The sequence below is a fragment of the Salvia splendens genome, chromosome 5, assembly GCF_004379255.2.
Source record: "Salvia splendens isolate huo1 chromosome 5, SspV2, whole genome shotgun sequence".
NCBI lineage: Eukaryota > Viridiplantae > Streptophyta > Magnoliopsida > Lamiales > Lamiaceae > Salvia > Salvia splendens.
The window spans coordinates 11,672,571-11,699,957 of NC_056036.1; the positions used below are offsets into that span (position 1 = coordinate 11,672,571).

The window sequence follows — 27,387 nt, forward strand, 5'->3', positions numbered from 1 at the left end:
AGAACGGAACGTAATATGAATAAAAACTCATCCCTTAAGTTTATATTCACAAGCTCATGTCCTTCATTTCCTTGATAAAATTTCACAAAGAAAGATCAATATACATTTTTCAATTAGTTTAAGGCAAAGAAGTTGGTGAAAAATGACAGAAGCAAGATTACCTTCTCGATTTTTAGTCGAACGAAGTTGACGGATGTGCTTGAACTTCGTCCGCCTCTCATACGACAGACGAAGGTCGCAAAGCTTGCCGTTGGAAGATGAGAAGATGAATCATGTAGAATATGAATCGTTGCAAGGGTTCATCGTTCATTTTAAGTGAGAACCTAGGGTTTGTTGTTTTTTTTAAAGTGAGAAGTGAGTGTCGAAGATGAAAGAGACGATTGAGTATTGAGGACTGAGAAGTATGTGAGACATCACCGGGGATGAGTATTGCATTTTTTTTATTTTCTATTTAGTTTTCAAATAAATTAATTTCTATTTTTTTAAATAATTAGCTAAAAAATTTATAAGTAATTGAGTAGTAAACCTCATATTAGCAATCTAATCTAGTCAAATGGAGCTTAATTGGCATTGACCATCAAGATTTGATGGCTCCGTAATAAAAGGACCGACTCTGGGAACATTTTTGTTTGTTTTAGATTCACAAATTAAAAAAAAAACAAATATTATGTACCAACTTTGTAAATAACCATATATTTATGACCAAAAATACAACTTTAGTCCAAATTAAAATATTTACAATAATTGATATGTTTATGAAATTAAATCTTGGTAAATCTTGGTGTATATTTATTGAAGTTAATTAATGAAACTATTGTGTGGAATGTGACGTGATCTTAGAGAGTAAAAACCGTGTGAGGATTGTGTAGATATTCTAAACTAGCCTTTCAATTTTTTCACCTCCATGTTTTGGTCTGATTGTGAATACTATAAAGCTTCCTCCTTGTTTCCGAATGTCATCAAGAACGAGTGCGTAAACCCTTGCCTCAGAACATCAGGGCTCCTTATCTTGTCCCCTGCATGCCCATATCAATATCATAAACAATTTTATTTATTACAATCATCATATGGAAATATATGGTTAACTAACTACTACTCCACTACTAACCAGACAAAGGACTTGACAGTATCCATTTCGGAGACGAGCTTCTCCAGTCCTTGCAAGACGTCGTCCACAACGACGTCGTCTTTGAACTTCACCAGCACCAGATGATTGAATTCAGCCATTGCTGACCCAAAATGAACTCACCACACCCTTACTATAGATGCACACAATTTGAGTGTGAATTGGACAGTCAAGAGTGCCACACATTAAAACTTGGACAATGTAAGATTTTTAAAGGGTGGTCTGGTCTAGTGGGGCCAATTCCCACTAGCCTATCTGTGTTTTCACATTTTCTCACCCAATTTTTCCACTTTGGATTTTCAATTTAATTGGGTCCTCTGAGTTATTCCAGCTACATCTTCATTATCTATATTCCTCTACATGTACTTTTTTTTGTTAGTAAAAATCAAATTTTGAGTATATAAGATCACACCTCCAAAAATGGTTGTGCAATAACATTTATAATTGGAAGTAAGATCTTTTGTTATATTTTTTGAATCATATATTTTGTATTTACTACTACTAATGCATGTCACATGCGTTAAATATCATATCATATATCACAATTAGTGTGGGAGGATCTATATATAAATATATCAGTTTTAAATTACAAAAAGAAGCATTGAGTAATTTAGGAGATAGAAAAGCCTAGTAATACATTTTATAGATGAAATTGTGTGTAATAATGACCATTAACAATTAACATTAACAGCCTAGCCTATGTTAATAGGAGCAAGTCAACTTGGAGTTGGAGCATTTAAAAGTTGGTTGTTTTGTTGTTCCTCCCTTGTGTCCACAGAATAAATAAAGCAGATGTAATTGTCAAGGCAAGCACAACTCTTATATTCCTTGATTCCCTAAACCCACAAACCGGGAATCAAAACCACGTGAAATCCCCATCTGCACACAACCTGTTCGAGCAAATGTCTGTTTCCTGCGGAGCCGAATGGGTGGTCGTGCTGGGCATGGAAACGCTGCACCTACATCGGCTCCGACGACAGCGCCACGTGGCCCCCCGCCACGCCCGACGAGTTCGACCCCATCCCCCGCGCCTGCCGCACCATCCTCGCCGTGACGCCGTCTACCAGCCCGACGGCCACTGGGTCGACCCGGACCGGGTCGTGAAGCGGACCCACTACGAGCAGACCCGCGGCCACGCGGCCCCGTACTTGATTTGCACGGATCACGAAAACCGCGAGATAGTCCTGGCCATCCGCGGTCTGAACCTGGCAAGCCAGAGCGACTACCTGCTCGACAACCGGCTCGAGATGCAGATGTTCGACGGCGGATACGTGCACAATGGGCTGCTGAAGTCCGCGTTGTGGGTGCTGAAAAGAGAGTCCGAGACGCTGAGGAGGCTGTGGGAGGAGAATGGGAAGGGGTACAAGATGGTGTTTGCGGGGCATTCTCTCGGGTAAGGTGTTGCGGCTCTGATGACAGTCATCGTCGCCAACCATGGCGACCAACTTGGTGGCGTTCAAAGGAGCTTGTTGAGGTGCTACGCGGTAGCCCCTGCCCGGTGCATGTCGCTCAACCTTGCCGTTAAATACGCCGATATCATACACTCTGGTGGTGTTGCAGGTTTGTCTAAGCATAGCAGCTAAGCAATTGCAAGATCTGAGCATAGTAGCTCAGATCGGAATGTGGATGCGAAGAGTACACGTGGCGCATACCGGTTATGCGTCACATGTACTCTCACAAATCTGGAATTGAAATTTTTTCTTTCCCAATTTGGGAAGTTAATTTCTATAATACACCCAAGGAAGAATTTCGCCTATATAGCTCATCTTCCATATGCTAAAAACATTTTGGATTGATGCTCTCATTTTGGTATTGTCAGGATGATTTCTTGCCAAGAACACCAACTCCACTAGAAGACATTTTCAAATCTGTTTTCTGGTGAGTGTTGAACTAGCAAACTAGTACTAATCCTTTAATATTATGAAATATTATTCGGTTTTTGCCTCTTAAAAAGAGTGAAATTTACCACCATTTAAACCAGGCCGTAATGCTTTGGACAGTTTGCCCTGCTTGTTATTTCTCGTGTGCCTGAGGGATACGTTCATACCCGAAGGCAGAAAACTCAAAGACCAAAGACGACTGTATGCCCCTGGTTGGATGTATCATATCGTAGAAAGAAAGTTTTGCCGGTAAACTGCTATAGACGAACAAAACTTGTTTCAGCACAATTACATTGATTTATCTGACACTAATTCTACAATTCGCCATAACAGATGTGGAAGATATCCTCCGGAGGTTAGAACAGCTATTCCCGTGGATGGAAGATTCGAGCATATCGTCTTGTCGTGCAACGCTACTTCTGATCATGCTATTGTTTGGATAGAAAAAGAGGCAGAGAAGGCCTTGAAAGTAAGCATTTGCATCCTCTTCTCGTTTTCACTTCCGTTTCGAATTTTAATGATGTCTACGCTCTCTATTCTCGTGATGCAGAATATGCAGGAGCTTAATACAGAGACCGTAACTACTCCGCCAGGGGTACAGAAATTCAACAGGAAGCTGACATTAGAAAAGGAGCACAAGGATGCGTTGGAGAGAGCCGTAAGTTTGAATATACCTCATGCTGAAACGTCATACGAAGAATCATATGGGAACAATGAAGAACAAGACGGGAAATTGGAAACTTGCATCAACAACACAGGAGATTCCTCGGAAAAGGGAAAACCTGTTTGTAAAGACGCGAGGACCAACTGGGACGAAGTTGTTGGGAGGCTTTTCAAGAAACACGAATCCGGGAAGATGCTCCTGAAAAGAGATGTTACTGACTCCATAAAATGCTCATCTACTATTTAACCATTTTCTGCAAATTTGAATCTATTTTTTATCACCATTCTTTTCTCTAAACTAACTTGTAGCAATATTATATTGTGCATAGTATTGTAAAACACTATACATTATTATCTTATGGTATATACTCCATATTGCAACAACTGAAAAAGGTACGTAAACTATATATTTTTAAAATCCTTTTGGGTCACAGATTTATCATACCTAAATGTGGATAACCGTCCGCCTGTTTGAACTAGTAAAGTGTTGTCGTAATTGTCAAACCCCTTGCGTTAATTCAATATGCATCAACAATGCACGGTCCCGCACACATGTGGCTCATACACGTCCACTGGCTCAACTACAGAGACTACCAGCGTGTTAAGATCGCCATAACCAACTTCGACTAGATGAACTTCACACAGTGAGCACATCTCACACATGTCTTGTTTGAGTCATCTTCTACGAGGACCTAGTCATGTAGCCGGGGAGTTTGAAAATGTTCAATCCGAGACTCTTGAAGAAGGACAGGGATATGTTTGTTTACACTCGAACAGGGATGAGTGTTTCCAAGGAAGATTTACTTCAATGGGGATGAATGCCAACTTCCACCTCCTGCTGCTTATCCCATTTTACCTAACTCTGCACACAAATATTTCATCCCATTTTCAACATTTGCAGCTTTCATGGGTTTGCACATTACTGTTACAAATCAATAGAGATTTCTCAATGAAATTGAACAGTAGCAAATGAATAAAATCAACAATAGCAATGACTCAGCTCATAACAAGTAGATTGCAGAAGGAAAGCAACAAGCTAGTCATCTCTACTGAAAAGATTCCTTAACATATTCCCTATCTTATATCTGCAAGATTAAGAATGGAAAGCCCGACAATAATTAAAACTCAGAAAATGCCGCAATAACTTGGTGATATCTAACAACCACAATACACCAAATTAGGGTAATTTACGAGATTGATGATAAAAGGCTGACAAAAAAATAAAGAAGCATTTAATTTATAGAAATGAGACAGGGGATTTGCCAATACCCTCTCAGCCTCGGTCAGATCTGGAAAATCTAGCTCACCTAAACAGTTGATCAACGAAAATTACGTTCTGGTGAATCAATGAAATTGAAATCGAATGCGGACGACGTCGAGCGGCAGAGTGAAGGTGATATATTCAAAAGAATGATTCACAAAATTAATGACACTGAAACTAAAAACTACATTTCAAAAAAGAATATACAGAAAATAGAGGTGAAAAACTTACAAATATTTGTACAAAATTAAAGACAATTAGACCGGTAAAGAATGCGGCAGGTGGACGGCGAGCAGATATCAGACCGCTAGTAAGATAGTTGGAAAAATCCCGTTTTAAAATGGATGTAAAATGGTGCAAATATTTTTCAATAATTTTTCATCCAGCAGACAAATTTATACAATAATTTATAACAGATTCAAGTATATGAAGAAATCAGATATAAGAATGCAAAATTATAAATACACCTTCTGCTAGGAATTTAACAATTACGGGAAATATATGCATTTGTTCACCAATTGAAGATTCAGAGCTATGATGACATATTATACCTTTGATCATCGGAACCTACAAGAAATGTGAAGCTTCCGGTCGCGGACTGTGCAATGATAACATATTATAAACTGCAGAAAGGTTGCGTGCCAACTGAAATGCATGTTCCTTTTTTACTAGACTAGCAATCAATCTTTTCTGGTCTCAGAGTACCCTTCACTTCAATCTATATATACAGAGAAGTAATCAATACATTGTTTTGTCAGAATTCACAGTTATGAAGTAATGTTATTGCCTGTTCCTTTTACTGCACCTTTTCTAGTCTTGCCCAATAGTCTGTAACTCAAGGTAACAGACAAGTATTTTACGGGAAATAAGAAAGGAAATAAAGGTGCTTCGTCTTGAAAAAAGACGGTTTCTTTCTTCATGTTTGAAATCGACTACTCAACAAAAATTACAACAGAAAATAATGGTTTCTATCTTCATACTTATACAGTTATACTACAATTCAAGTAGTGAATCTGGAATGGATTTCCACCTGTGACTGTGATCATGAATTTAAAATTTTGAACATGAATTCAACTATCAAATTGCCCTTTCATTAAGTTGGTATACATAATTACACATTCAATCAGCTTGAAAGCAAAACAGAAATAATGCATACTATTTGGTTCACTATACTCAAATATTTCAACAGAAACTAAATTGCTGGTAAATGGCCTGTCTGAACTAGATGTTTTATTGCCTTAACAAAAATTGTAATCAAATTGAGAACATTACTAAAACACTTACAACAGTGTAGAGAGCTTTTCCAAACTTCGAAGTACCATGTGCAGTTTTGGATCAACATCATTTCTTGCAACAAACTCATGAACGGCATCTTTAACCTGAATCCAACTTCTACCAGGAACCTTTCCTTTCATTCTCTCTCTCATTTTGTTCCTTACGTTAACCACTCGATCCCATTCGTTCTTACTAGCATACATATTAGATATGAGCACCGAGGCTCCTCCTCTCTCTTTCAAAAGCTCGATCTTTCTTAAAACTACTTCACCAAACTCCAACTCATTGTGAAGCCTACAACTACTCAGTAAAGATCCCAAAACAGCCAGATTAGGCTCCATCGGCATGCTCTCAACAACACTATAAGCTCGTTTAATCATCCCAGCTCTTCCCAAGAGATCAACAATGCATCCATAGTGACGAAGGTCGGGCTTAATTTTGTATCTTCTCCACATCAACTCAAAAATGCACAAACCTTGGTCGAGCAGGCCAGAGTGTGCGCATGCTGAAAGAATCGCGACAAGGGTCACTGCATCGGGTGCAAGTCCGTGGAGTGGATCCATTTGAGAGAACACACACAGTGCATCTAGTCCTCGGCCATGCATACCGTATGCTGTGATAACGGTCGTCCAAGAAAACAAATCCTTCTTCACATTTTGAATTTCATCGAAAACTCTAGTTGCGTTGCTTAAATCTCCGCATTTTGCATAGGCGTCAATCAAAGAATTAGAAATAGAAACGTCAGTTTCGATCCATCCAGCCTTCTCTAATAAAGCGTGGAAGCATTTAGTAAGATTTGCATATCCTAGACCACCACAAGCTGACATTACAGAGATGGTGGTGACAACATTTGGATGTGGTTGGCAGTCATCGGCCATCAAATCTTTGAAAACTCGAAGTGCTTCCATGTAATTGGAATGTGCGACGAGCCCGGATATCATGCTCGTCCATGTAACGACATCTTTGTTTGACATTTCATCGAACACATTCCGTGCATCCATTGCCGAGTCCCAAATTGCATAGGCACTGAGTACGGAATTCTGAACAAACAAATTGTGATTGAAACCGAATTTCAGAGCATGGCAATGAACTTGTTTCACAAAAAACAGATCCAAACTAGGCCCACCAGCCTGGAGCAAGAATGTGAATGTATATGTGTCGGGGAATATTCTTTCTCTAACCATTTTCGTGTAAAAATGCAGAGCAATCATGGGATCTAACCCGGAGAAGAATCTAATCAAGGTATTCCAGGAAAAAATATTGGGTCTTTCGATCCTCCTGAAGATCTGAATTCCAAACTCAGAATTTTCGATACGGTTACATTCTTCCGACTCGACCAAGCTCAAATAGAGTATGCGACTCATGATGAAGGGGTTGCGGTGAAGACCCGTGACAACTACGTAAGCAACAAATTGCTTGAGATGATGAAGTGTTTTCATCCATCCTTTCTCGAAAAGTTGCAACCTGGGGTGCCTTTGAAACAATTGGTTGCTTTGAACCCAGTTGGAAGAATCAGGTTGCGACGAACAACTGAATCTTCTCTGAAGACTTAGCAGCGGCAGGGATGATTCTTGTAGTTGCTTAAGAATAACAAATTGATTATTTGGGAAAAGATTTTTGAATGGCATTCCAAAGTCGGTAATTGATGATGCTCTAGAAATTTAGTGACTTTCGTGTTGAAAGATTTCCCCTGATTGCCTTCCCCTCCGTTCCTTCAACTAATCAATGATTTAGAGTTAATTCAGTAAACAATAGAGCTCTAATTGCAATAACACAAAACATAATACAGTTGAACTGCAAAACAGAATAATTTAATAGTGAATATTTGATTATCAATTATGGTAATCTATGTAGCAATATTTATACTTCGGTGTCATATTAAAATTTAAAACATATATACAAAATTAAAAATTAAAATAAATAGTTTTTCACTAGTGATAATTTTTTCCCATGTCGCACGGTAAATTTGTGACCAAACATGTCGTCACTACTTGTGTAAAATACCATCTCATCAAATGCCTCGTCGTGATCTTCTTTATTTGGCCACGAATTTGCAGTATGACACAGAAAAATATTAGCTTCAGGTGAGAAACTATTTATTCCAATTTTTAGTTTTGCATATATGTTTTAAATTGATATTGAAGTATAAATATTGCTACATAGATTACTAAAATTGATAATCAAATATCCACTATTATATTGTTCTATTTTGCAACTCAATGGTAGAAGAAGTATGACCATGATGCTCCAAATTTGCAAAGACTTGCTATCAAGATCATGAGCTTAACATATAGCGCTTTCGGGTGTGAGCGCAATTGGAGTGTTTTTTAGCAAGTAAGTGATTTAGTTGTATTTTAAATATATATCGAATTTTCAGTACTAATATAATTCTATATTTAAGAAGGTGATAGATTCATTCAAAAAAAAGAGAAATAGGTTTGAAAATAAGAAGATGCATGATTTGGTGTATGTTAAATACAACAAAATATTGTGTGAGAGGCACGATATTAGAGATAAAATTGATCCCATTTCATTCAACGACATTGATGAGTGTAACTAGTGGTTGGTTGGCTTAATCCTGAGGCCACATCACCAAAGCCTTTGTAATCTTCCCCCACTCTTACATTCATTTTCTCCAAAAGCTCTAGTACATTATTTGTTCCCTATCACATTAGATAATTGAATATCATAATTCAGTCAGAAGAAGAAAATGGATCAAACAGTTAGGCAAACACATCAACCAAACCTATCACTAGAATTAAAGTCAGAACAAGACAATGGATTATACAACCATGCAAACAATTTCTTCAAACCAAACATATCACAAGATAGAAGATAGTACTCATATCTCAAGATGCAAAACAGTTTTCAACAATAGAACAAAGAAAATTATGGCATAGTAGTCAGATGGTCTATTCAGTTCACGCTTATTCTTACCAGCAACATACAGTAAAAGTTGGAAACCAACAACAGCCATGTAACAAAGGGTTAGACATCCTATGCAAAGATGTGGCACTAAAGTCAGATTGTCTAGCACACATTCAATTACCAACATCATCTCAAAATTGTTTCTACTTGATTAAATTCAGGACAGCCATGTTTAGATTTGGCATGGCCTCACCAGTATCTGTTCTTTCAAATTTAAGCATTTAAATAAAGCCAGATTAATGTCTCCAATTACCTGGAGCTCGCCTTTAATCATATCGGAAACATTGGTGAAAAGATCATTTAGAGAAGCAGCGAGTTGGTCTTTCTCTGTATCCTTTTCAGAAGCCATTCTAGATCAGAGCCAATTTGCCAGTCAACCAGGAGCACACAGTTAGCAGCTTTAATGCTGTTTGTAATTTCAATTTCTATTTCATATGTACACAGTTTCATCTTCTTGAATATAAGGAAAAATGACCAACTCCTAAATTACATGCCATGGCAGAATTTCTCACACATAGCATATTTCAACCATACAAATCTACTTTTTCACAATAAAGCCACCTCAAACAAAACAACCTATTCTCATGTTCACATAATGCATTATTTAATCAGCAGTGAGAAAAAAATAAGTGCTGGGAATAATAAAAAAACTTAGAAACTTGAACTATAATGCTTGTAGAATTAAAAATGCAGAATTTATGCATTTTATAATTTTCTTTTTCTCCCCTCGTTGGGTTTCCCTGTCAGTGAGCTTAATCTCATTTATCCTAATCTTCTTCTCGGCCTAATCTCCCTTTCCATTTCTTCTCTCTTATAACAACATTACCTCTAAATATTTTGGAGCAGTGTTGTGTGTTGCGAGTGTATACTCATGGAAGGAAAAATAAATTATTGATTAAGTAACAAATGTTTGTTGCAAGGTGTCCCTAATCACCGAATTTACCACAAATACCACACTTGCAATATCTACTTTAGGATTTATGAGATTGCGGTTCAGTCAAATGAATCAAAAGACTTGTAAAAATATGATCAAATTATTTATCTATGAAAGGAGAATTTTCTCACAATTTCTCAAAAACCTTGTTGAGTTGCGGGAATCAATTGAGAAGGAGAGTGGCGAGTGACGACATCTTTGGCTTTACAAGAGAAAGTTCACCCACCGGCGGTGGGGATGAGGAGAGACGAGCGTTGTTACGGCGGACGGTGAAGGATAGTGGGGAAGACGAGCTGCGTGGCAAGAGGTCCGATGAATTGCAGCCCTGTGACGTGAACAAATAATATTAGGGATTTGGCGTTTGGCTATTGGTCTTGAATCTTGATCTTCTTTTCGTAAATTTGCCTAGAAAATTCCTTTCAGTTCATGAAAAAATAGTTTTATTCATAGACTATATGAATTTTAATGAAAAAGAATAAGAGAGAAAATTAATAAAAAATAATAATGTATGAGAGAGAATAAAAAATAGAAAGAGAAAAAATGAGATTATTTTTAGTTAACACCTAAAAATAAGAGCAAAAATTTAGTGGTCAAAGCATACCACATGGCAATGTGATATGGTATGTCCCACTAATAATACTTTGACAAATGGATTTATAGAAGTCCAACTAAATACTTTCATTCTTTTCTAAAAATGGACATTATTATAAAATTTGGAAAGTCCAAAAATTAATACCACCTATATAATGAATACATGTATAACACACTTACATATTTTGTTACCAAATTAGTTGTCAATAAGAATGCAGACGAGTATTTAATATAACAAAATTAAGGTCATTTGCCACCTTTATGTTTAATAGTATAATTATTCATATATGTGCAATGGTAAAATAATATAAAAATGAAACTATATAATTATTCCTAATTTCGCATAGTTAATGTAATGCCACTGAATTTTATTTATAATTTAATTTATAGTTACATTTTTTATTTGTGATTTTTCGCACAGTTAGTGTAATGATAACTTAAATTTGTTGTTTACTTTATTTCTTGTTTTATATGTATGCAAAAAATTACAAATGATTACCATAACCTTAAACTAAATCATAAGCAAAATTTGTTAGCATTATATTAAACGTATGTAACTATGATTGATTATATAGTTTCATTTTTATACTTATTTTACCATTGTTAAAGACTATATGAATAATTATATTAAATATATAAGTAGCTAATAATAAGAAAATGACATAAAAGTTAATTTTATTATATTAAATTATCATTGACATACCATAAAAAACTCTAAAAATCAAAATATAATAAGTTAATTACTACATATATTTTGTTTATTAAATTATTTTTAGAATTAGAAATATAAAAGGACGAAATAAATTTTACTAGTTCATAGTGGAAGTATTTTGGTCAAATATAAATGCATTCATTATATTAAATATAAGTACTCTTAATTTTTGGATAGTTTCCGAATTTTATAATAATGTCCATTTTTAGAAAAAGATGAAAGTATTTAGTTGGACTTCTATAAATCCATTTGTCAAAGTATTATTAGTGGGACATACCACATCACATTGCCATGTGGTATGCCTTGACCACTAAATTTTTGCTCTAAAAATAAGACTATTTTTCGTAGATATAGTTAGTACTCCATTAAAATACTTTCCTTGTAGAAAAAGATTGCGCTCGTTAGAGTATGCACTCTTGATTAGATATTAATTTTAATGCATAATTGACAAAGTAAGAAAGATGGAAAGAAAAAATAATTGAAGAATCATAAATAGAGAATGAATCTCACCTCATTAGAGCATCCACAATAGTGAGGAGATCGGGCAGACGATCGGGCAAAATCGTCCTCAGGCGTCCTCGTCCGACCATTGCAGGAGCCCGATACATCGGGCGCCCAAGTGAGACGACCGAAATATCGGTAGTCTGGGTCAGTCGCCCGACGAGTCGGTCGATGCATCGGGCGCCCATTGCAGGGGACGTGCTCGAGCCCGATCTCGACGCTTTTTCAATTTTTTTGTTATTCTTTAAAACATTAACTCTTCACACACTTTCACACAATACTCCGTACTCTATTCTCTGTCTCTTCTCTTTTCTCACTTTCACACTTTCAAGAATGGATCTGAGTCAATTCCAAACCCGCATAGTGTCGATGACGATATGGCGATATTTGGCGGCAGCGGCGGAGGCGGAGCCTTCATCAGGAAACCGATCCGAAAAAACGACAGAGGATTGAGAAGATGATAAAAAATTTGAGCAAGAAGTTAGATTTAGATGACTAGTTAGATTTTTATTAATTTAGTAATGTAGTTTTTTTAGCTAAGTATGATGTAGCTTTTTTTTAATTAAGTAATGTACTTGTTTTTTAAAATTTGTGGTGTTTAATATAATATATTTTGGTATTTTAGCAATTAAAAACAAAAATAAAAAACAATAGTCCCTCCGTCCCAAATAAGTTGAGTCGTATTCCCCAACCAAGTTGAGTCATTTCCTTTAAAAAAACATTCAATCACTCTTAATTTATTCAATTATCTACTTTACTCTCTCTTTATCTTTCCTGCTTTATTACCCTCTCTTACTTTTCAATATAATTTCTTAATCTTCGTGCCAAAAAATTATGCCTCAAGTTAGTTGGGACTGAGGGAGTAAAATTAAAAATTAAATGCAAATTGAGTTTAATTGTTAGGGCGAAACCGCAGAAAGAATGTGCGGACTAAAAAATGCTGATGTGACAACCACTAGGGCATCCATTGTGGATGCTCTTAGAGAGGAAAAAAAATTATCAAATTAGAAAGTGCATAGTCTTATGAGATGGAAAAATGAAAGAATGCATGCTCTTGTAGTCTTGTGTAATGGAGGGAGTATCATTTCTAAACTCTCTATTTAGTAATCCTTTGGTCTCACTTTTAGAAGTACTCTCTCCATCCCACAAGAGTACGCACCTGTTCCTTTTTAATCTCTTTCAAAAGAATATGCATTTTTTAATTTTGAGAACTATTATTGTCTCTAATAAGGTGAGACTTAGTCTCCACTAGTATAATTACTCTTTCTCTATAACTTTCTCCTTATTTACCAATTGTGCATTAAAATTCGTGTCGAACCAAAAGTGCATACTCCTGTAGAATGGAGGGAGTAGCACTTTAAGGGAGTACACATTTCACTTTTAAATGTATAACTCTAATTGACACGTTTTTTAAAAAAGAAATATGGTTATCTCTACTTTATTCTCTCACCATCTAACTGTCAATATACAAAATAAAGTTCCATAAAATCTTAAACCGAATAAGCATGTTTTATTTAGAATGGAACAAAAAGAGTTCTTAAGGGATGAAGAAAGTAAAAGTGAATTGTGAACTACACAAATAATTTCTGAAATTTGAAATTCACATATTCAAGATCCTTAAAAAAATCCTAAAAAGTTCCTAATCTACGCGGGGTTAAAAGTGCTTTCTTATCTAAAATATTCTCAACACCATGAATATTTTTCTACATTTACAAATCACTCTTAAAAAAATTTTCCTCTTACCAATTTGTATATTTTTAATAATTTAATGTAATGTGTCTATATCTTTAACTTTGCGATACCCGAAAACTATTGCAACATAAGAACAATGACCACGATTATAGCCACTTGGCTCATTGCAACATTACAAGGACAACGACGACGACAATCATTAGCATTGATTATGAGTGAGCATGCTAAAAGTAGGAGAGATTCAAAAACCTATTTTAATCTTTTTTTTTTCAAAATTTCAGTTTCAGACAAGCATCAAAATAATGTTTTTTTTTCCGCTTAGGTAGAAAAAATTCCATGTAAAATTCATTAGAGATGTTGACGAAGTGAGCCAACTTTCTAATGATGGGAGGTAGATAGTGAAATAAATGATATCTGATGATGATAAATAGATAGTGGAATAAATGCATTTTTTCAAAGTCCGAGATTTACAAAATATAAATATAAATCGATGATAATTTTTGAAATATTGTGAAATTGGAAGTGCAAAATATACGAATCCCTTTTATTACATATACATGTATTAACTTCATCCTAAAATTAAACTTAACATGATTTTTAATAAATAAAGGAGTACGAAAATTTGTGGAAAAAATAACTTGTGCCTCATTTATAAAAGGTTAGTACTATAAATATGAGATAAAATATTCGATTTTTTTTATACGAATGAAACAAAGTCATTTAACTAGTGCATTGACCATTTGAACGAGAAGAGGATATAAAAAGATTATTATAATTGCATTAAGTTAAATGAAAAAGTATAAAGGGTCAGCCGAAATACAATAAATAATACCCCAATTCCGTGTATTACCACATTTCATAATCATACCTGGCAGGCAACACCCATTTCCTGAGCTCCCAAATTTCCTCGTATTCTCGTTCCTGCTCACTCATATCGAGCTCCAGAGAGAGAGAAATTCAGGGCGACGGGAAGGTTCGGTTTAGGCCAGGTCCCGGCTGAGGGAAGGAGAGCTCAAAAATGGGGGTTAGGTCCGCTGATTTGGGTGCTGATGGGTTGATTTCCGGCGAGAAGAACGCGGTTTCAGACGGATGAATTCCGATAGAGGTTCGGAAATTAGAGCTCTTCTTCTTGTTATTGATGTTATTATTTTTTTGATGTTGTTGGATACATCCTATTCGAGAGCCGACTATTGGGTCGAGAACTTTACCGGGTTTTTTCTATTTTTGTTCTAAAATAGAACTTAGATTCCTCGTTTGTTCTAGCGTTTTTTATAGAGACGCATGAGGGTCATGCATCTCTATTTTTTTTTCGTTTTTTTTAACGACGCATGAGGGTCATGCGTCTTAGGTATAGACGCATGTCCCTCATGCGTCTATTGTTTTTTTAAAATATAATAGACGACGCATGAGCGTCATGCGTCTATACCTAAGACGCATGACCCTCATGCGTCTCTAACTTGCTTAAATCAGTACCCAAGGCAGAATAGGCAGAATACGCGAGAGAAAGAGAGGAGGACAAAACGTGCGATTTCCTTGGCGATTTCTTGGCGATTCCCTTCATATTTCGGTAGGTTTCCTTCAATCTTTCAGCATTGCTCCCGTATTTGTTGTTTATTTGCATATTATTAGGGTTTTTGATAAATCTATTGTATACTTACTATATTAGGGTTTAATGAAAAAAATTGTCTTTAATTGTTGTTGGTTTGTATATATATTTTTGCAGAAATCATGCAAGTACACGTGAGTTTATATTGGGGTGGTAGAATATATCAACTTCCTCAAGTGGGTATTTGTTATGATCCTCCTCGTGCGAGAGCTTCCATCGTATTGGATTCATGTGTCTCATTATCTGAATTAGTTGCAATGATATGTGTTAAGATAAGAATAGATTCAAACCAACACTTCATCGAAATATCTTGGAGGCATTGTTTCTTGGGTACCGGTACGAGTTATGTATGTACTGCGGTTGACAGTGATCAAAGTGTGTTTTATATGTTCAATGCGGCTCTAAATTCTACTCGGCATATTGAATTATTTGTTGAGTATTCGTATGTTGGAAATGCCTTCATCCCACCAATTGTTGATCATGGTGTTGGATCATCTACGAGGTTTGAACCTTTGAGCATGGATTGCGGTATGAATGAGCAAATAGATGTTGCAGATGCTGCTGATGTTGGATTGAATACTCAAGAGACTGTAGAAGAGCATGATGATGTTCATGTTGTACGAAGAGACCTTGATGATCCAGAATTGTCGTCATCATCGTCTGATGAGATTTTAAGTGATGATTCTGGTGCTGACTCTAGTGATGAGGAGGTAGTGTATAAACCCGTCGTGCAAGGTGAACACTGAACAACCACTTCCAGAATACGTTCACACCGGGTTGAAATATTTTCGCAGTCTGCCAAGTGGTCCTTCTGAAGTACCTGAAGTTGGTAATGAACGCAGTACCATGTACTGGGAGGAAGAACACCCATATCGGATTAATGCGGGAACAAAATTTGATAGCAAGCTGCATGTGAAGACTGCTATTACTATGTGGAGTCTGAGGCAACACCTACAATTTAGGGTGGTTGAGAGCAAAGTAAGAAGGTGGCATGCCGTGTGCAAATATCCAGCAGGGAGGACAGAAGATGGGACCGCTATTATCAGCGAGACCGACGCTGAAAAAGCGAATGAATGTCGGTGGAAAGTTTCTGTTACACACATGACCCATGATGATATGTGGGAGATTAGGAAGTGGTGTGGACGACATAGTTGTGAAGGCCATCGTAATGATAGAGGACATGCTAACTTTTCATCACCAATGATTGCTTTGTGTATTCGACATCAGTTGCTTAAAAATGCCGAGTTCAGTGCCGCAGCCGTAAGAAATTTTGTTCATGACAAATTTCATGTGGTAATCAGTTATAAGAAGGCATGGTATGCACGGAGAAGGGCTTTAGAGATTGTATTTGGTGGATGGGAGGAGTCATTTAGGGATTTGCCAGGCTACATGCTTGAACTGTAGTATAGGAATCCAGGCACAATCGTTGAGTGGAGGCATAACGAGTTGTTGAGCCAGGGCCGTACTAAAGTCTTCTATTACGTGTTCTGAGCACTTGGGCCTGCTATACATGCTTTCCAGGAGTGCCAACCCGTTTTAACAATAGACGGGACTCACCTTTGAGGAAGATTTAAAGGTAAGCTGCTTGTTGCTTGTGGTGTTGATGCTAACAAGAAATGTCTGTCTGTTGCATATGCTGTTGTCGATGAAGAAACTGGCGACAGCTGGGAGTGGTTTTTGGATCATGTCAGAATCCATGTGGTGAAGTACGAAAGGGAGGTGTGCATCATTTCGGATAGGCATAAAGGAATCCTAAAGGCTATGCGTTCTGATGAATGGAAAAAGCCGCCGATATGTCACCACAAATTTTGTTTGATCCATGTGAGGAAAAATATCTTGACTAAATTAAATCTGCCAATTAAATCTAAACTTGTGTTTCGGACTATTGGAAAATGGAAATTATTTGTCTCAACTCCACTGAATATAATTAAACGTATGTAAATATGAAAATACACCGAAAACGCCCGATCGGGCGAAATTAGAAGATGGAATCGCCCGAGCGGGCGAACTCTCTGTACTCTGCCTGCCTGCAAGTTAGAGACGCATGACCCTCATGCGTCTTACGTAGAGACACATAATGCTCATGCGTCTCTAACTTGCAGGCAGGCAGAGTACAGAGAGTTCGCCCGCTCGGGCGATTCCATCTTCTAATTTTGCCCGATCGGGCGTTTTCGGTGTATTTTCATATTTACATACGTTAATTATATTTATAACACATAATTAATACACTATTTAGTTATTCATTAATAGTATATTTTTTCTGTCTCTTTTTTAAAAGCTTTCTTTTGTGTATGTAATCTATTAATATTCAATTAAGACTTTTCAATAGAATAGAAACATGATTAATTCACCAACATAGAAAAAGTAACATGAATTTGAGCACCAAACAATAACATAGATATCCAAATATCATATCATATGCAACAATGTTGCAATCAGTTCAATCAATTCGAGCAATTCTACATTCATTCTTCATGCTACTTATACGACGACGGAGTGTACTTAGCCGGTTCAATCCCCTTGTTCTTCCTCGAAGATAGACTCTTGTACACTTTGCTCACGAGCTTCCCAACCCCGCTGCGTGATGAACCCTCCGCAGCTGGACGAGGTTAGACATGGATGCTATGAACAACGTCTTCTTCCTCATGTGCCTCGACAATGTTGTCATCTTCTTCTTCATCATCGTCCTCTTCTTCAGCTTGTACAGGAGGCATGACCTGATAATTCTGGAAGAATGAATCGACCGACGCTCGGGCACCACTCCATTGCGGCACGTCTTGGCTTTGTGAATATGGGCGACGATTCCAATCGGGCTCAGGATGGCTTGGAGAATGCAGTGGACGGTCCCACTGAGACTGAGACTCATGCGTCGGGTGTGAATACCACTGGGGTGGGTCATGCTCTTGATACTACGCCTCTGGTGCTACATAATCGGGAGGCGCCTGAGACATCCTAAACTGCTTTGTGTAGCCGTGTCCCCCAGTCCGAACACCACGCGCTCCATGACGCCGTGGAACTACTTCTTCTTGATACGGCACGACCACATCCTGATGTTGAGAAGCGGGGTACTCCATGACATCACCGTTGTTGGTATGTTCGAGGGTAGTCCTAACAATTTCTCGAATCTGTCGCACTCGGGGGGTCCATTTCGTCTTCCGTAGTTAAATGGAAAACTTGCTGAAAAGCCTCAACCTAGACAAAAAATGATACCAATATCAATAAGAAACAATCTATATCACATGAAAGCATATAGTTTAATATAACAAACTTACAAATAGTCGCATCGAAGCAGCCGACTCATTCATCCCAGCAGTGGCTCGTGCCCCAGGCCGAGTCATGTACGTCACGGTAATTCTGTTATACCACGCCATATAACCCGGGCTCATGGGAATATCCAAGGACATCGGTGCGGCGTATTCGGCAGCTTGGAACCTTTCGTACCTCATGTCCCACTCCCCAATGTAGAACTGATGCGTGTTTGCCCAGTTGTTGCCCTTCTTACCACGCCGATCATTTTTGCCTAAATGATCGGCGTTCCTTAGCATCCTGTCTACATTCTGCGGTATATCCTGATACCGATTGAACTGTCGGCGCACTCGTCCAGGCTCATGGGCCTCGACATAGGCCCAACATACCAAGTAGGTCTCGCACAGAGAGCATCCAGTCACATTATTGCAGTAGTCAGGCAGTATGCAATGTGCGTATGGCGTCCAGATAAACTACAAAACATCAATGCAAATGTCACATTAATTCCGTAATAAGTTCTTAAATGAAGTCTAAACCGAATATTCACCTGGTCAGGTCTAATCACAGATATTTGGTCACGATAATGCTCAACCGAGTGTCTAGGAGCATTTCCTATCTGCGTTGTTCCTTTCCACCTGTACATAAAATTGATGTAAGCAAATAACCCAATATAAATTAATAAATAAATATTTAGATATATAGCTGGCGCCACATGGTGTATATGGCTCGTGCACAACTGGTCCAATGAACGCAGGTCTCAATGTGGGCATTCTTTCCCACGCCCATAGCTGCAGAAGCATCATAGGCCCGCCCAACTCTTTTCTCTTATCCATGGAAGCCTCGCACAGATAATGATAAAGGTAGGCCAATGCCGCACTTCCCCAACTAATATTCTTCACCTCTTCCGGATCCCCAAGCCCATTCAACCACATAAATGGCACCTTACACCCCGTGGTGTCCGGTAGAATGAGACCTCCTAATAAAATTAGGGCATGGATACGTGCCCTTTAGATGTATACGTACATAGGTAGGTCATCACCCAGAGGCATCCTTGTCTGGTTGATCAGTGCGGTCATCAGCAAACCGCCTTGCTTTGTCTCTGTGGAAGTATCTGGTATCCATCCCAACAGATCGCGGCACTTGCTGGTCCAGTCTGGAAAGTTGTCATGTTAGTCACGCCCTGTGAAAACGCGACCATCCGCCCTCAAGCCCCAAATGGCTTGCACATCTTCCAAGGTGATCGTCGCCTCATCGATCGGTAGATGGAAAGTGTGCGTCTCCGGTCTCCAACGCTCAATCAACGCCGTGATCAGTTCGTTGTCCACCTTCATGGGCTTCCCACAATCGATCACGCCTTTGAAACCAAAGACGTCCAGCCAATATCTAACATTCTCGTGAATTTCGACGTCCCAAGTCTTGCTTTCTGTCCTTCGGACTTTAAATACTTGGGTTGTGCCCTCTTTCATGAGTTTATGTGAAATGTGATGTTTCTGCAAATTTAGCAAGGACGGGTCTTCGGGTCCATATAATAATTGTCCACTAGAACTTGAAGTCTCCATCTAATCTAAGTACATATTCACGAAACAACAATTACAAACTAACATTTACAACACAAATTACATATCCATTCAAATTCATCTTCAAAATAACAACACATCATAAACCAAATGATTGATTCACTCCAATTCAACATCATTCATGCTTTATAAGGCCTAATTTACATATAGCTACTAAATTAGAAGGTTAAATTAAAATATGCAATTCAACCTATACTTTATTCTTCAATAACAACCAAAATCACAACACCAAGCATCTCTAATATATGAATAACTATACAATAGAATGAATTTAGCCACTAAAATCCATTACAATTAACTAAACACCAAAAAATCGGACAAAATTGAGCAATTTGTTATAAACCCTAATTTACAAAAATTAGGGGAAATCTAAACAAACTATGCAAATAAACAACAAATAAGGAATGTTGAAGGATTGAATGAAACTTACCGGAAAACGAGAGGAAATCGTCGGATTCGCCAAGAAATCGCCAAGGAATCGCCGGAAGTCGCCTATCAGAATTCTCTCTCGCGTGTATTCTGCCTGTCTGCCTCTCGCGGAACTGATTTAATTCGAAATAGAGACGCATGAGGCTCATGCGTCTCTCCCTAAGACGCATGACGCTCATGCGTCGTCTATTATATTTTTTTAAAAAAAGAGACGCATGAGGGTTATGCGTCTATCACTAAGACGCATGACCCTCATGCGTCGTTAAAAAAATCAAAAAAAAAAAATAGAGACGCATGACCCTCATGCGTCTCTATGAAAGACGCATAATCGTCATGCGTCTCATTTAAAAGAGACGCATGAGGGTCATGCGTCTCTCCCAAATCCGGAACAAAAAAAACGCTAGAACAAACGAGGAAGCTAAGTTCTATTTTAGAACAAAAATAGAAATAACCCGAACTTTACCCGGTAATGGATTTGAGATTGGGATTTTGGGGAATTGGGGCGTCGGTCAATCTGTCACCAGAATGAGTTGCTGTAAATGAAGATTTGATTTTTAGTTTATTGTCGGCACAGACTGGAGCATATCTGGGCATTGAAGTATTGAGTTACCCGAATTCTCAATTTTCCTTGTTTCTAGTAGTGACTACTAAAATACTGGTTGTAAATATTTTGAATGTGAGTTTAAGTATGCTGGAATTAAGATAGTAGAGTTTAGTAGCGGTGAGAGAGGTGGTCTTTTTATGTGAGGTGAGAGGGGGAGATCTTCTTGGAAAAATCTTTATTGACATTTATGACGTTAACTGTTTTGTATATTAATTTAATTTAATTTCAGTTAACACATGTTTTATTTGTATGCTAAGGTCTTCATCTTGATTTGTAGTTTAATCTCAATTTCATTTGCTATTAGGAGAATACCTTTACCGAGATTTGCATTAATCTGGCATTGTTGTTTAACGTGGAATTTGGTGGAAACACATTATTATTATTATAAGTTTTGTCACCACTGCTACTGGGCTTAAGAACTGGTTTATGCTTTATGGAATATTTTTTTTAGCTTAGTCGACTTTAATGGACTTGTAAAATGATTATCAAATTCAACATTTGGACCTTATAATATTTCCCCATTTAAGAAATTATTCAAATGTTTACTATACTCTGCTAGATGTCACTCTAAAACTTCTATATTAACAAGACTTGGGTACTGCAGCTTCTAGCTATGAGAGTAAAGTATTTCACTAAATTGTCATATGCGTTCATATAATCTGTGTAATGTAGGAGCAGTATTTGAATCAGAAAATTTACCTTTTTAGATACTGTAGCTGAATCTTGCTTTAATATTTTATCGGTGATTTCTGACCTGTTGCATGTGATCAGGATCGCTGATGGGGATGAACACAATGAATATAGCTAAGATGAATTTGTGAAGTTGGGAGCTGTTTATATTTTGCATTCTAGTCAGGGAAGAAATGAAGGCAGGGAGTGCGGCAAAGCTGATTGTCGATGCGCTGCTGCAGCAGTTCCTTCCTCTTGCCAGGCGACGCATTGAAACTGCTCAAGTTCAGGTAAGGTTCTCTGTGTCTGTTTACGATACTATGATAATATAGTGATCGAGCTCTTCAATTTCCAGCATGGTTCTGTAGTTCGTTATGTCAAGTTGTAAGGTTTATTTTGGATTATGATGCACGATACCATTTAAACCTGTTAGGTTCTAGCTATATGTCTTATATTGATGAAGGATCGAGAATTAATTGTTTGTATGATATACTTACTATGTATACGGAGGCTTATATTTGTTTGGCTAAATACATGAGAGCAAGGGATGAGGCTGACCTATGTTTACATAAGGAAAAGTTGTTGAGAAATCCTAGAGAAAAAGACATAATTAGCTAAAAAGGCTATTGGCTGTCTGGGTATGAAATTAATGGTAGTTGAGTAATCCATGAAATTACTATTGTGGGAGGCTTTTATGTGCATAGCACCGGTTCTTGACTCTATATAGTTCTCATGATTATGTCTCAACAATTTTGCAGGATGGACAGTATCTTCGTCCATCAGATCCAGCTTATGAACAAGTATTGGATTCTTTAGCGATGGTGGCTCGACATAACCCTGTACCTTTACTCGAGGCTCTTTTAAGATGGAGAGAAAGGTTTTTCTTTTTCCGAAAAATTGGTTCTTGTTAATCGCCAACCAACTTCAACATATAACACTCCTTTTATGAATTTATCGGTAACATAGTCCTAAGCTATCTTATCTCTTGAATAATAATCCAAATAAACTCCACAAACAATCAATAAGATATAGGAATATGTCAATCAATAAGTAGTTGATTTGCTGGTTAACATACCTTTTTCCTTTCCGAGCTAACTCATTAGAAAGCTCCAACTTTGTGATTTGGACTTACTTAAAATATGTTGTAATATTGTCCTTGATGTTCTAAATTGTATCAGTCTGGCAAACGGAGCCCTTGAACAATGTTGGGCTATGACAAGAGTATGCTTGCAAATATATGAGCCCTTGACTATAAATACCCCTGCTTTAGAGTTTAGATAAGTGATCTTGTACTTTAGTTAAGGTTTTTTTATTATTTGAATTTTTGAATGTCTGTCGAATTACTATAGCTGATATGAAGTGTTCAAGTACTGCCTAATTTATACTATCCAGCTATAATAACATATTCTTAGCTCAATGTTAGATAGCTACCCAAAGTAACTGATTTGTGCACCAAAAGGCTTCTTTGGGGTGACGTTTTGGATGGTCAATCGTGAAAATTGACTCTTCCAAATATCCTTCCGCACTTTGATTTGAATCAAGATTTATATGTTTTGTGAATATGGAAAGTACCAAAGCTATAGGTTTGAAATACTAGAGAGAGATGCACACCTCTAGAAAATAGTAATTTAACAAACACAAGCATAATGGTGTTTGATAGTTTGCTCAATGTAATAAAAGAACTGATCCGTCCTTGTGAATTACTCCCTTTGAGTCGGTCCCATAAAAAATAGAGAATTTGGGAATGACATAGGTTTTAATGCGAAATTGGCTAAGGAGGAGATAGAAAGAAAAAGTGATTGGAGTATTGTTAGTGGAAAAAAGGGCCCACCTCATTAGAAAGAAAAAGTTGCTAAAAATAGAAATAGTCTAGTTTTAGGAGACAGACTAAAATGGCAAAAGTAGACTATTTTTTTGGGATGGAGGGAGAAGAAGACTGTGGCATAAGGAATCACAGCCATAGCCTCGAAGGATGTAAAGCTATTGCAGTGAGAGAAGGATATCAATTAGGTTGAAAAACTAGATAAGCCATTGCCGCTTTTGTTTTCTTCTTTATTGAGTTGGCTGAAGCTCTTAATTGCTTGATTGATGAAACTTTCCCTCGTACCAGCTTTGCATTACTTTGTAGCTTTCTCTCCAGATAATATTCCAGATCATTATGTAACTTCCCTAAGGTTACCAAAAATGTTTTAATCTTCCCTTAGATAATCTAAGCTATTCAGCATAATTATAGGATAGATATTCACTTTTTCTGATGATCAAATCTCAATTTCAATTTGATATGAAATCATAGGGGCTTGATTACATTTTCAGATATTAACACACAAGCTTGACTGGAAAGGTGTATTTATGATAAGAATCCCATCTTATAGTGGCTTTGAATGGTTATTGTTTGATTGTCTAAGGTAGTAGTGCTATGTAGTAGGGATATATTTTATATACGTATGACCTTAATATATATTCATTTGGATTTAAGAAGGGCTTTTGGGTTAATTATGCAGTGAATCTCCAAAAGGTGCTAATGATGCTTCAACATTTCAAAGGAAGGTTAGTCTCTCTTCATTCTTATGAATTACTTTCACATTCTTACACACCCTGTTAGGGTAGTTTTTGTATCTTGTTTTTGTATCTTTGTTAGTTTTTGTTTCCTTGTCCTTTTTCCCTTTCATTTGTAGCTTTTATAGAAGAGTTGTGCTAATACCAGGGTGCTGTTCTAGGAAATGGTAAGATGATTCTATGTGGAAGGCAGGATTTGAAAAATAATTAGATCCTGAATAACAAAAGAATGATTCAATGTGATGAAAGTGTATTAATTGCATAGTGATGCACTCGAAACAGAACAAACAATTTCTACCAGAACATGCATCTGATTCTTAATAGGGAACAATTCTTTTTTGGGTAATGCATGTTAATGGAATTCCATTTTAATGAAGAAGTTTAGTTGTATTCCGACTCAGGGAGTGACGCACAACAGTTATGCGTCGTTATTAATGAACGACGCACAACCCTTATGCGTCTTTGGTTAATGACGCACAAGGGTTATGCGTCATTCAAAGACGCATAAGAATTATGCGTCTTACCCTAATGACGCATAACCCTTATGTGTCACACTGGTAAACATTCCCGCCTGTCACCCGGGTGACCTGGGTTCGATCCCCGGCAAAGGCACATAATTCTTTTATAAGTGTAATATCTATTTGCCAAAAATAAATGTTTAGAATAACTCATTTTTATGAAATACTAATCACTTAAAAAATTGCGCCGTTGCCGAGGATCGAACCCGGGTCACTCGGGTGACAGGCAGAAATGCTTACCAGTGTGACGCATAATGGTTATGCGTCACTAGGGTCGCATAATTCTTATGCGTCTTTGAACGACGCATAACCCTTGTGCGTCATTAACCAAAGACGCATAAAGGTTGTGCGTCGTTCATTAATAACGACGCATAATTGTTGTGCGTCACTCCCTGAGTCGGAATACATCTAAACCTCTTCATTAAAATGGAATTCCATTACTAGACTAGAACAAAAGTAGAAAGAGCTCTTCTTAATAGCCTAGCTTGCGAGTATCTAGCTATATCATCACACCAAGTTTCTTAGTGAAGGATGTGGCATTAAACTTCTCAAGCTCTAGTCTTTTTAGGCTTCTATATCTTAGTTGCTTCTAAACAAAATCTTGATAAGACATCTAAAATAACATAATCTTGCGAAGAACTTGGAGCTCTTCAGAAAGCATCAGAGTATATATTTTTTCCTGTAACTGCATATTGTAAAACTTGTGTGCTGCGCATGATGTTGATTATGAGAACGCAACCTTTTATTGTTGTAACTACTAACAAATTATATTGTTGGTTTGATGCATGCTGGATAGATTAATTATCTTAAAGAAAGAAAGAAATAAATCATGCAGGGGTCCATTAAAAGATGCGAACAAATTGACTAAAAGTTAAATATTACTATCATTCTATGACAGTAATATGGATTGGGCGTGACAGTTTTGTTGCTTAAGTGGGATTGGCTTAAATGATATACTGGTCCCAGGAGAATGAATTTAGTTTTACCTTATTTTTTCTGAAGCGATAGATTTTAATTTTCAAGTGTTCTATAGTACACTCAATTCTTATAACTTTAGTTTGCTTATGATGTGTAATCATACAGCTTGCAGTGGAATGTATTCTTTGCTCTGCATGCATTCGCTTTGTTGAATGCTGTCCACAAGAAGGACTTACAGGTTTGTTTGTGCAGTTATGGTCCCTTGAATCTTTAGCTACCCATTAAAAAAATTCCTGATTTATGCTTGTAATCTATCTTCCACTGGCTGGGACTTCTCTCCCCTCCTCCACGCCCTTAATGAGAAAAGAAGATTCAAAATTTCTAATGAGCTTCCTCTTTTGACAGAAAAACTTTGGATTGGGCTTGAAAACTTTGTCTTTGACTGGTTGATTAATGCAGACAGGTAACCATGGCTTAATCTAGAAAATGATTGAAAAATTACCAATTTATAAATAAATAAAAAATATTACAAACACAATCTTTTCCTAGTTCGTTCTTATTGATGCTCTTCAAATATACAGTAGTAAATAATAATAATAATAATAAGCCTCTATATAGTAGCGGCAATATTATTATTAATTTATTAGGATTAGTTATTACTATTATTATTCATATTATTACCACTAGTTCTTTTTTATTTACGGTATTAGGAGTAGAGTAGTGGAGTATTATAATCAAGCACACAGGCCAGAATACTGGACTTTGGATCAAATTGAGTGTGATGCGTAGAAAGCCCAATTCGATGGCCCAGGATTATTATATATAACTTGTATCTATAATTAGGGTTTCAGAAGAGCGGAGCTACATATCTGCCTACGGCGGCCTGTACTACGAAGGACACATCTGAGCTCATCCACCAGCAATCATGGGTAAAATCTGCTTCTTATCTTCTGATACCTAGCTTGTGCACACAAACTCATGGAGATGTTGTTTGTTTGGAATAAAGCGATCGAGAGTTTATGACACTGATGTTGCTTGTGTTCAGGTATTTCTCGGGATTCTATGCACAAGAGGCGTGCCACTGGAGGCAAGAAGAAGGCATGGAGGAAGAAGCGAAAGTAATTTTTTCTTCATCGTTTAGAAATTCGATTTTTTACCTTATTTCAGTGCTTATTCTGCTATTTAATCTTGCTCTTCGTTCAATATCTCAAATTTGCTTTCTTTACTTCTGATTTTTCGTGTTCTGTTATATAGGTCTTCTGCAAATTAAATTACGAATCCGTTTTATTGTAATTAATGTGCAGAGAAAATTTAAAATGTTTTTCTAATTTCTTGATATAGGTATAAAACTCATTGGATTTATTACTGCTATTTCTGTTGAAATAGTTTTGCATATTTAATTCAAAACTTTTTTTAGTTTGGTACATTTTGATTGTACTGCTGTTTAATTTATTGGTGTTGTTATCTGTATTTAAATTCTCAATGGGACTTTTAAACTGGGACGGAGGGAGTAAATTTTACTATTTTATTTATCTATGCATCGACCGCCATAATACCACTGTGTCGACCGCCATATCCCTATGGCGGCGGTTGTTGACCAACCTCCATATGCTGCCATAAATAACACAAATTATGATACGTCTACTCATATCAATATTTAACTCCATGTTTCAAACATGATATTCATAATCTCATACCGTC

General features: G+C 37.1%; 3 protein-coding genes and 1 pseudogene across 10 annotated transcripts; 2 read left to right on the top strand and 2 right to left on the bottom strand.

Annotated features, from left to right (window-relative positions):
• Window positions 1-1,951: 1,951 nt before the first annotated feature.
• On the top strand, window positions 1,952-4,028 carry LOC121804637 (annotated as a pseudogene).
• LOC121804635 (putative pentatricopeptide repeat-containing protein At3g28640) lies at window positions 3,547-10,475 on the bottom strand. 6 transcript variants are annotated; one of them, XM_042204262.1, is made up of 7 exons: window positions 10,199-10,475; window positions 9,387-9,483; window positions 6,215-7,923; window positions 5,482-5,648; window positions 4,115-4,531; window positions 3,789-3,868; window positions 3,547-3,686 (listed from the first exon to the last, which is right to left on the bottom strand). In XM_042204262.1, exons 3-4 carry the CDS (start codon window positions 7,831-7,833, stop codon window positions 5,639-5,641), a joined length of 1,629 nt encoding a protein of 542 aa, XP_042060196.1. In that variant the 5' UTR covers window positions 7,834-7,923; window positions 9,387-9,483; window positions 10,199-10,475; the 3' UTR covers window positions 3,547-3,686; window positions 3,789-3,868; window positions 4,115-4,531; window positions 5,482-5,638. The 6 variants fall into 6 exon arrangements, with proteins under 6 accessions (XP_042060196.1, XP_042060193.1, XP_042060191.1 ...); XM_042204259.1 differs by lacking the exons at window positions 3,547-3,686; window positions 9,387-9,483 and adding an exon at window positions 8,830-8,868 and having other exon boundaries at window positions 3,730-3,868; XM_042204257.1 differs by lacking the exon at window positions 3,547-3,686 and having other exon boundaries at window positions 3,730-3,868.
• Window positions 10,476-14,407: 3,932 nt separating this feature from the next.
• Window positions 14,408-27,110, top strand: LOC121804639. 3 transcript variants are annotated; one of them, XM_042204269.1, is made up of 9 exons: window positions 14,408-14,668; window positions 15,034-15,130; window positions 21,797-21,984; window positions 22,453-22,571; window positions 24,196-24,241; window positions 25,852-25,924; window positions 26,092-26,149; window positions 26,530-26,615; window positions 26,732-27,110. In XM_042204269.1, the coding sequence occupies exons 3-8, from the start codon at window positions 21,889-21,891 to the stop codon at window positions 26,591-26,593; spliced, it is 456 nt and encodes a 151-aa protein (XP_042060203.1). In that variant the 5' UTR covers window positions 14,408-14,668; window positions 15,034-15,130; window positions 21,797-21,888; the 3' UTR covers window positions 26,594-26,615; window positions 26,732-27,110. The 3 variants fall into 3 exon arrangements, with proteins under 3 accessions (XP_042060203.1, XP_042060201.1, XP_042060200.1); XM_042204267.1 differs by lacking the exon at window positions 15,034-15,130; XM_042204266.1 differs by lacking the exons at window positions 14,408-14,668; window positions 15,034-15,130 and adding an exon at window positions 16,853-16,990.
• On the bottom strand, window positions 17,627-20,539 carry LOC121804638 (serine/threonine-protein phosphatase 7 long form homolog). The gene is made up of 4 exons (XM_042204265.1): window positions 20,423-20,539; window positions 18,963-19,979; window positions 18,442-18,888; window positions 17,627-18,361 (listed from the first exon to the last, which is right to left on the bottom strand). Exons 2-4 carry the CDS (start codon window positions 19,056-19,058, stop codon window positions 18,278-18,280), a joined length of 627 nt encoding a protein of 208 aa, XP_042060199.1. The 5' UTR covers window positions 19,059-19,979; window positions 20,423-20,539; the 3' UTR covers window positions 17,627-18,277.
• Window positions 27,111-27,387: the final 277 nt, after the last annotated feature.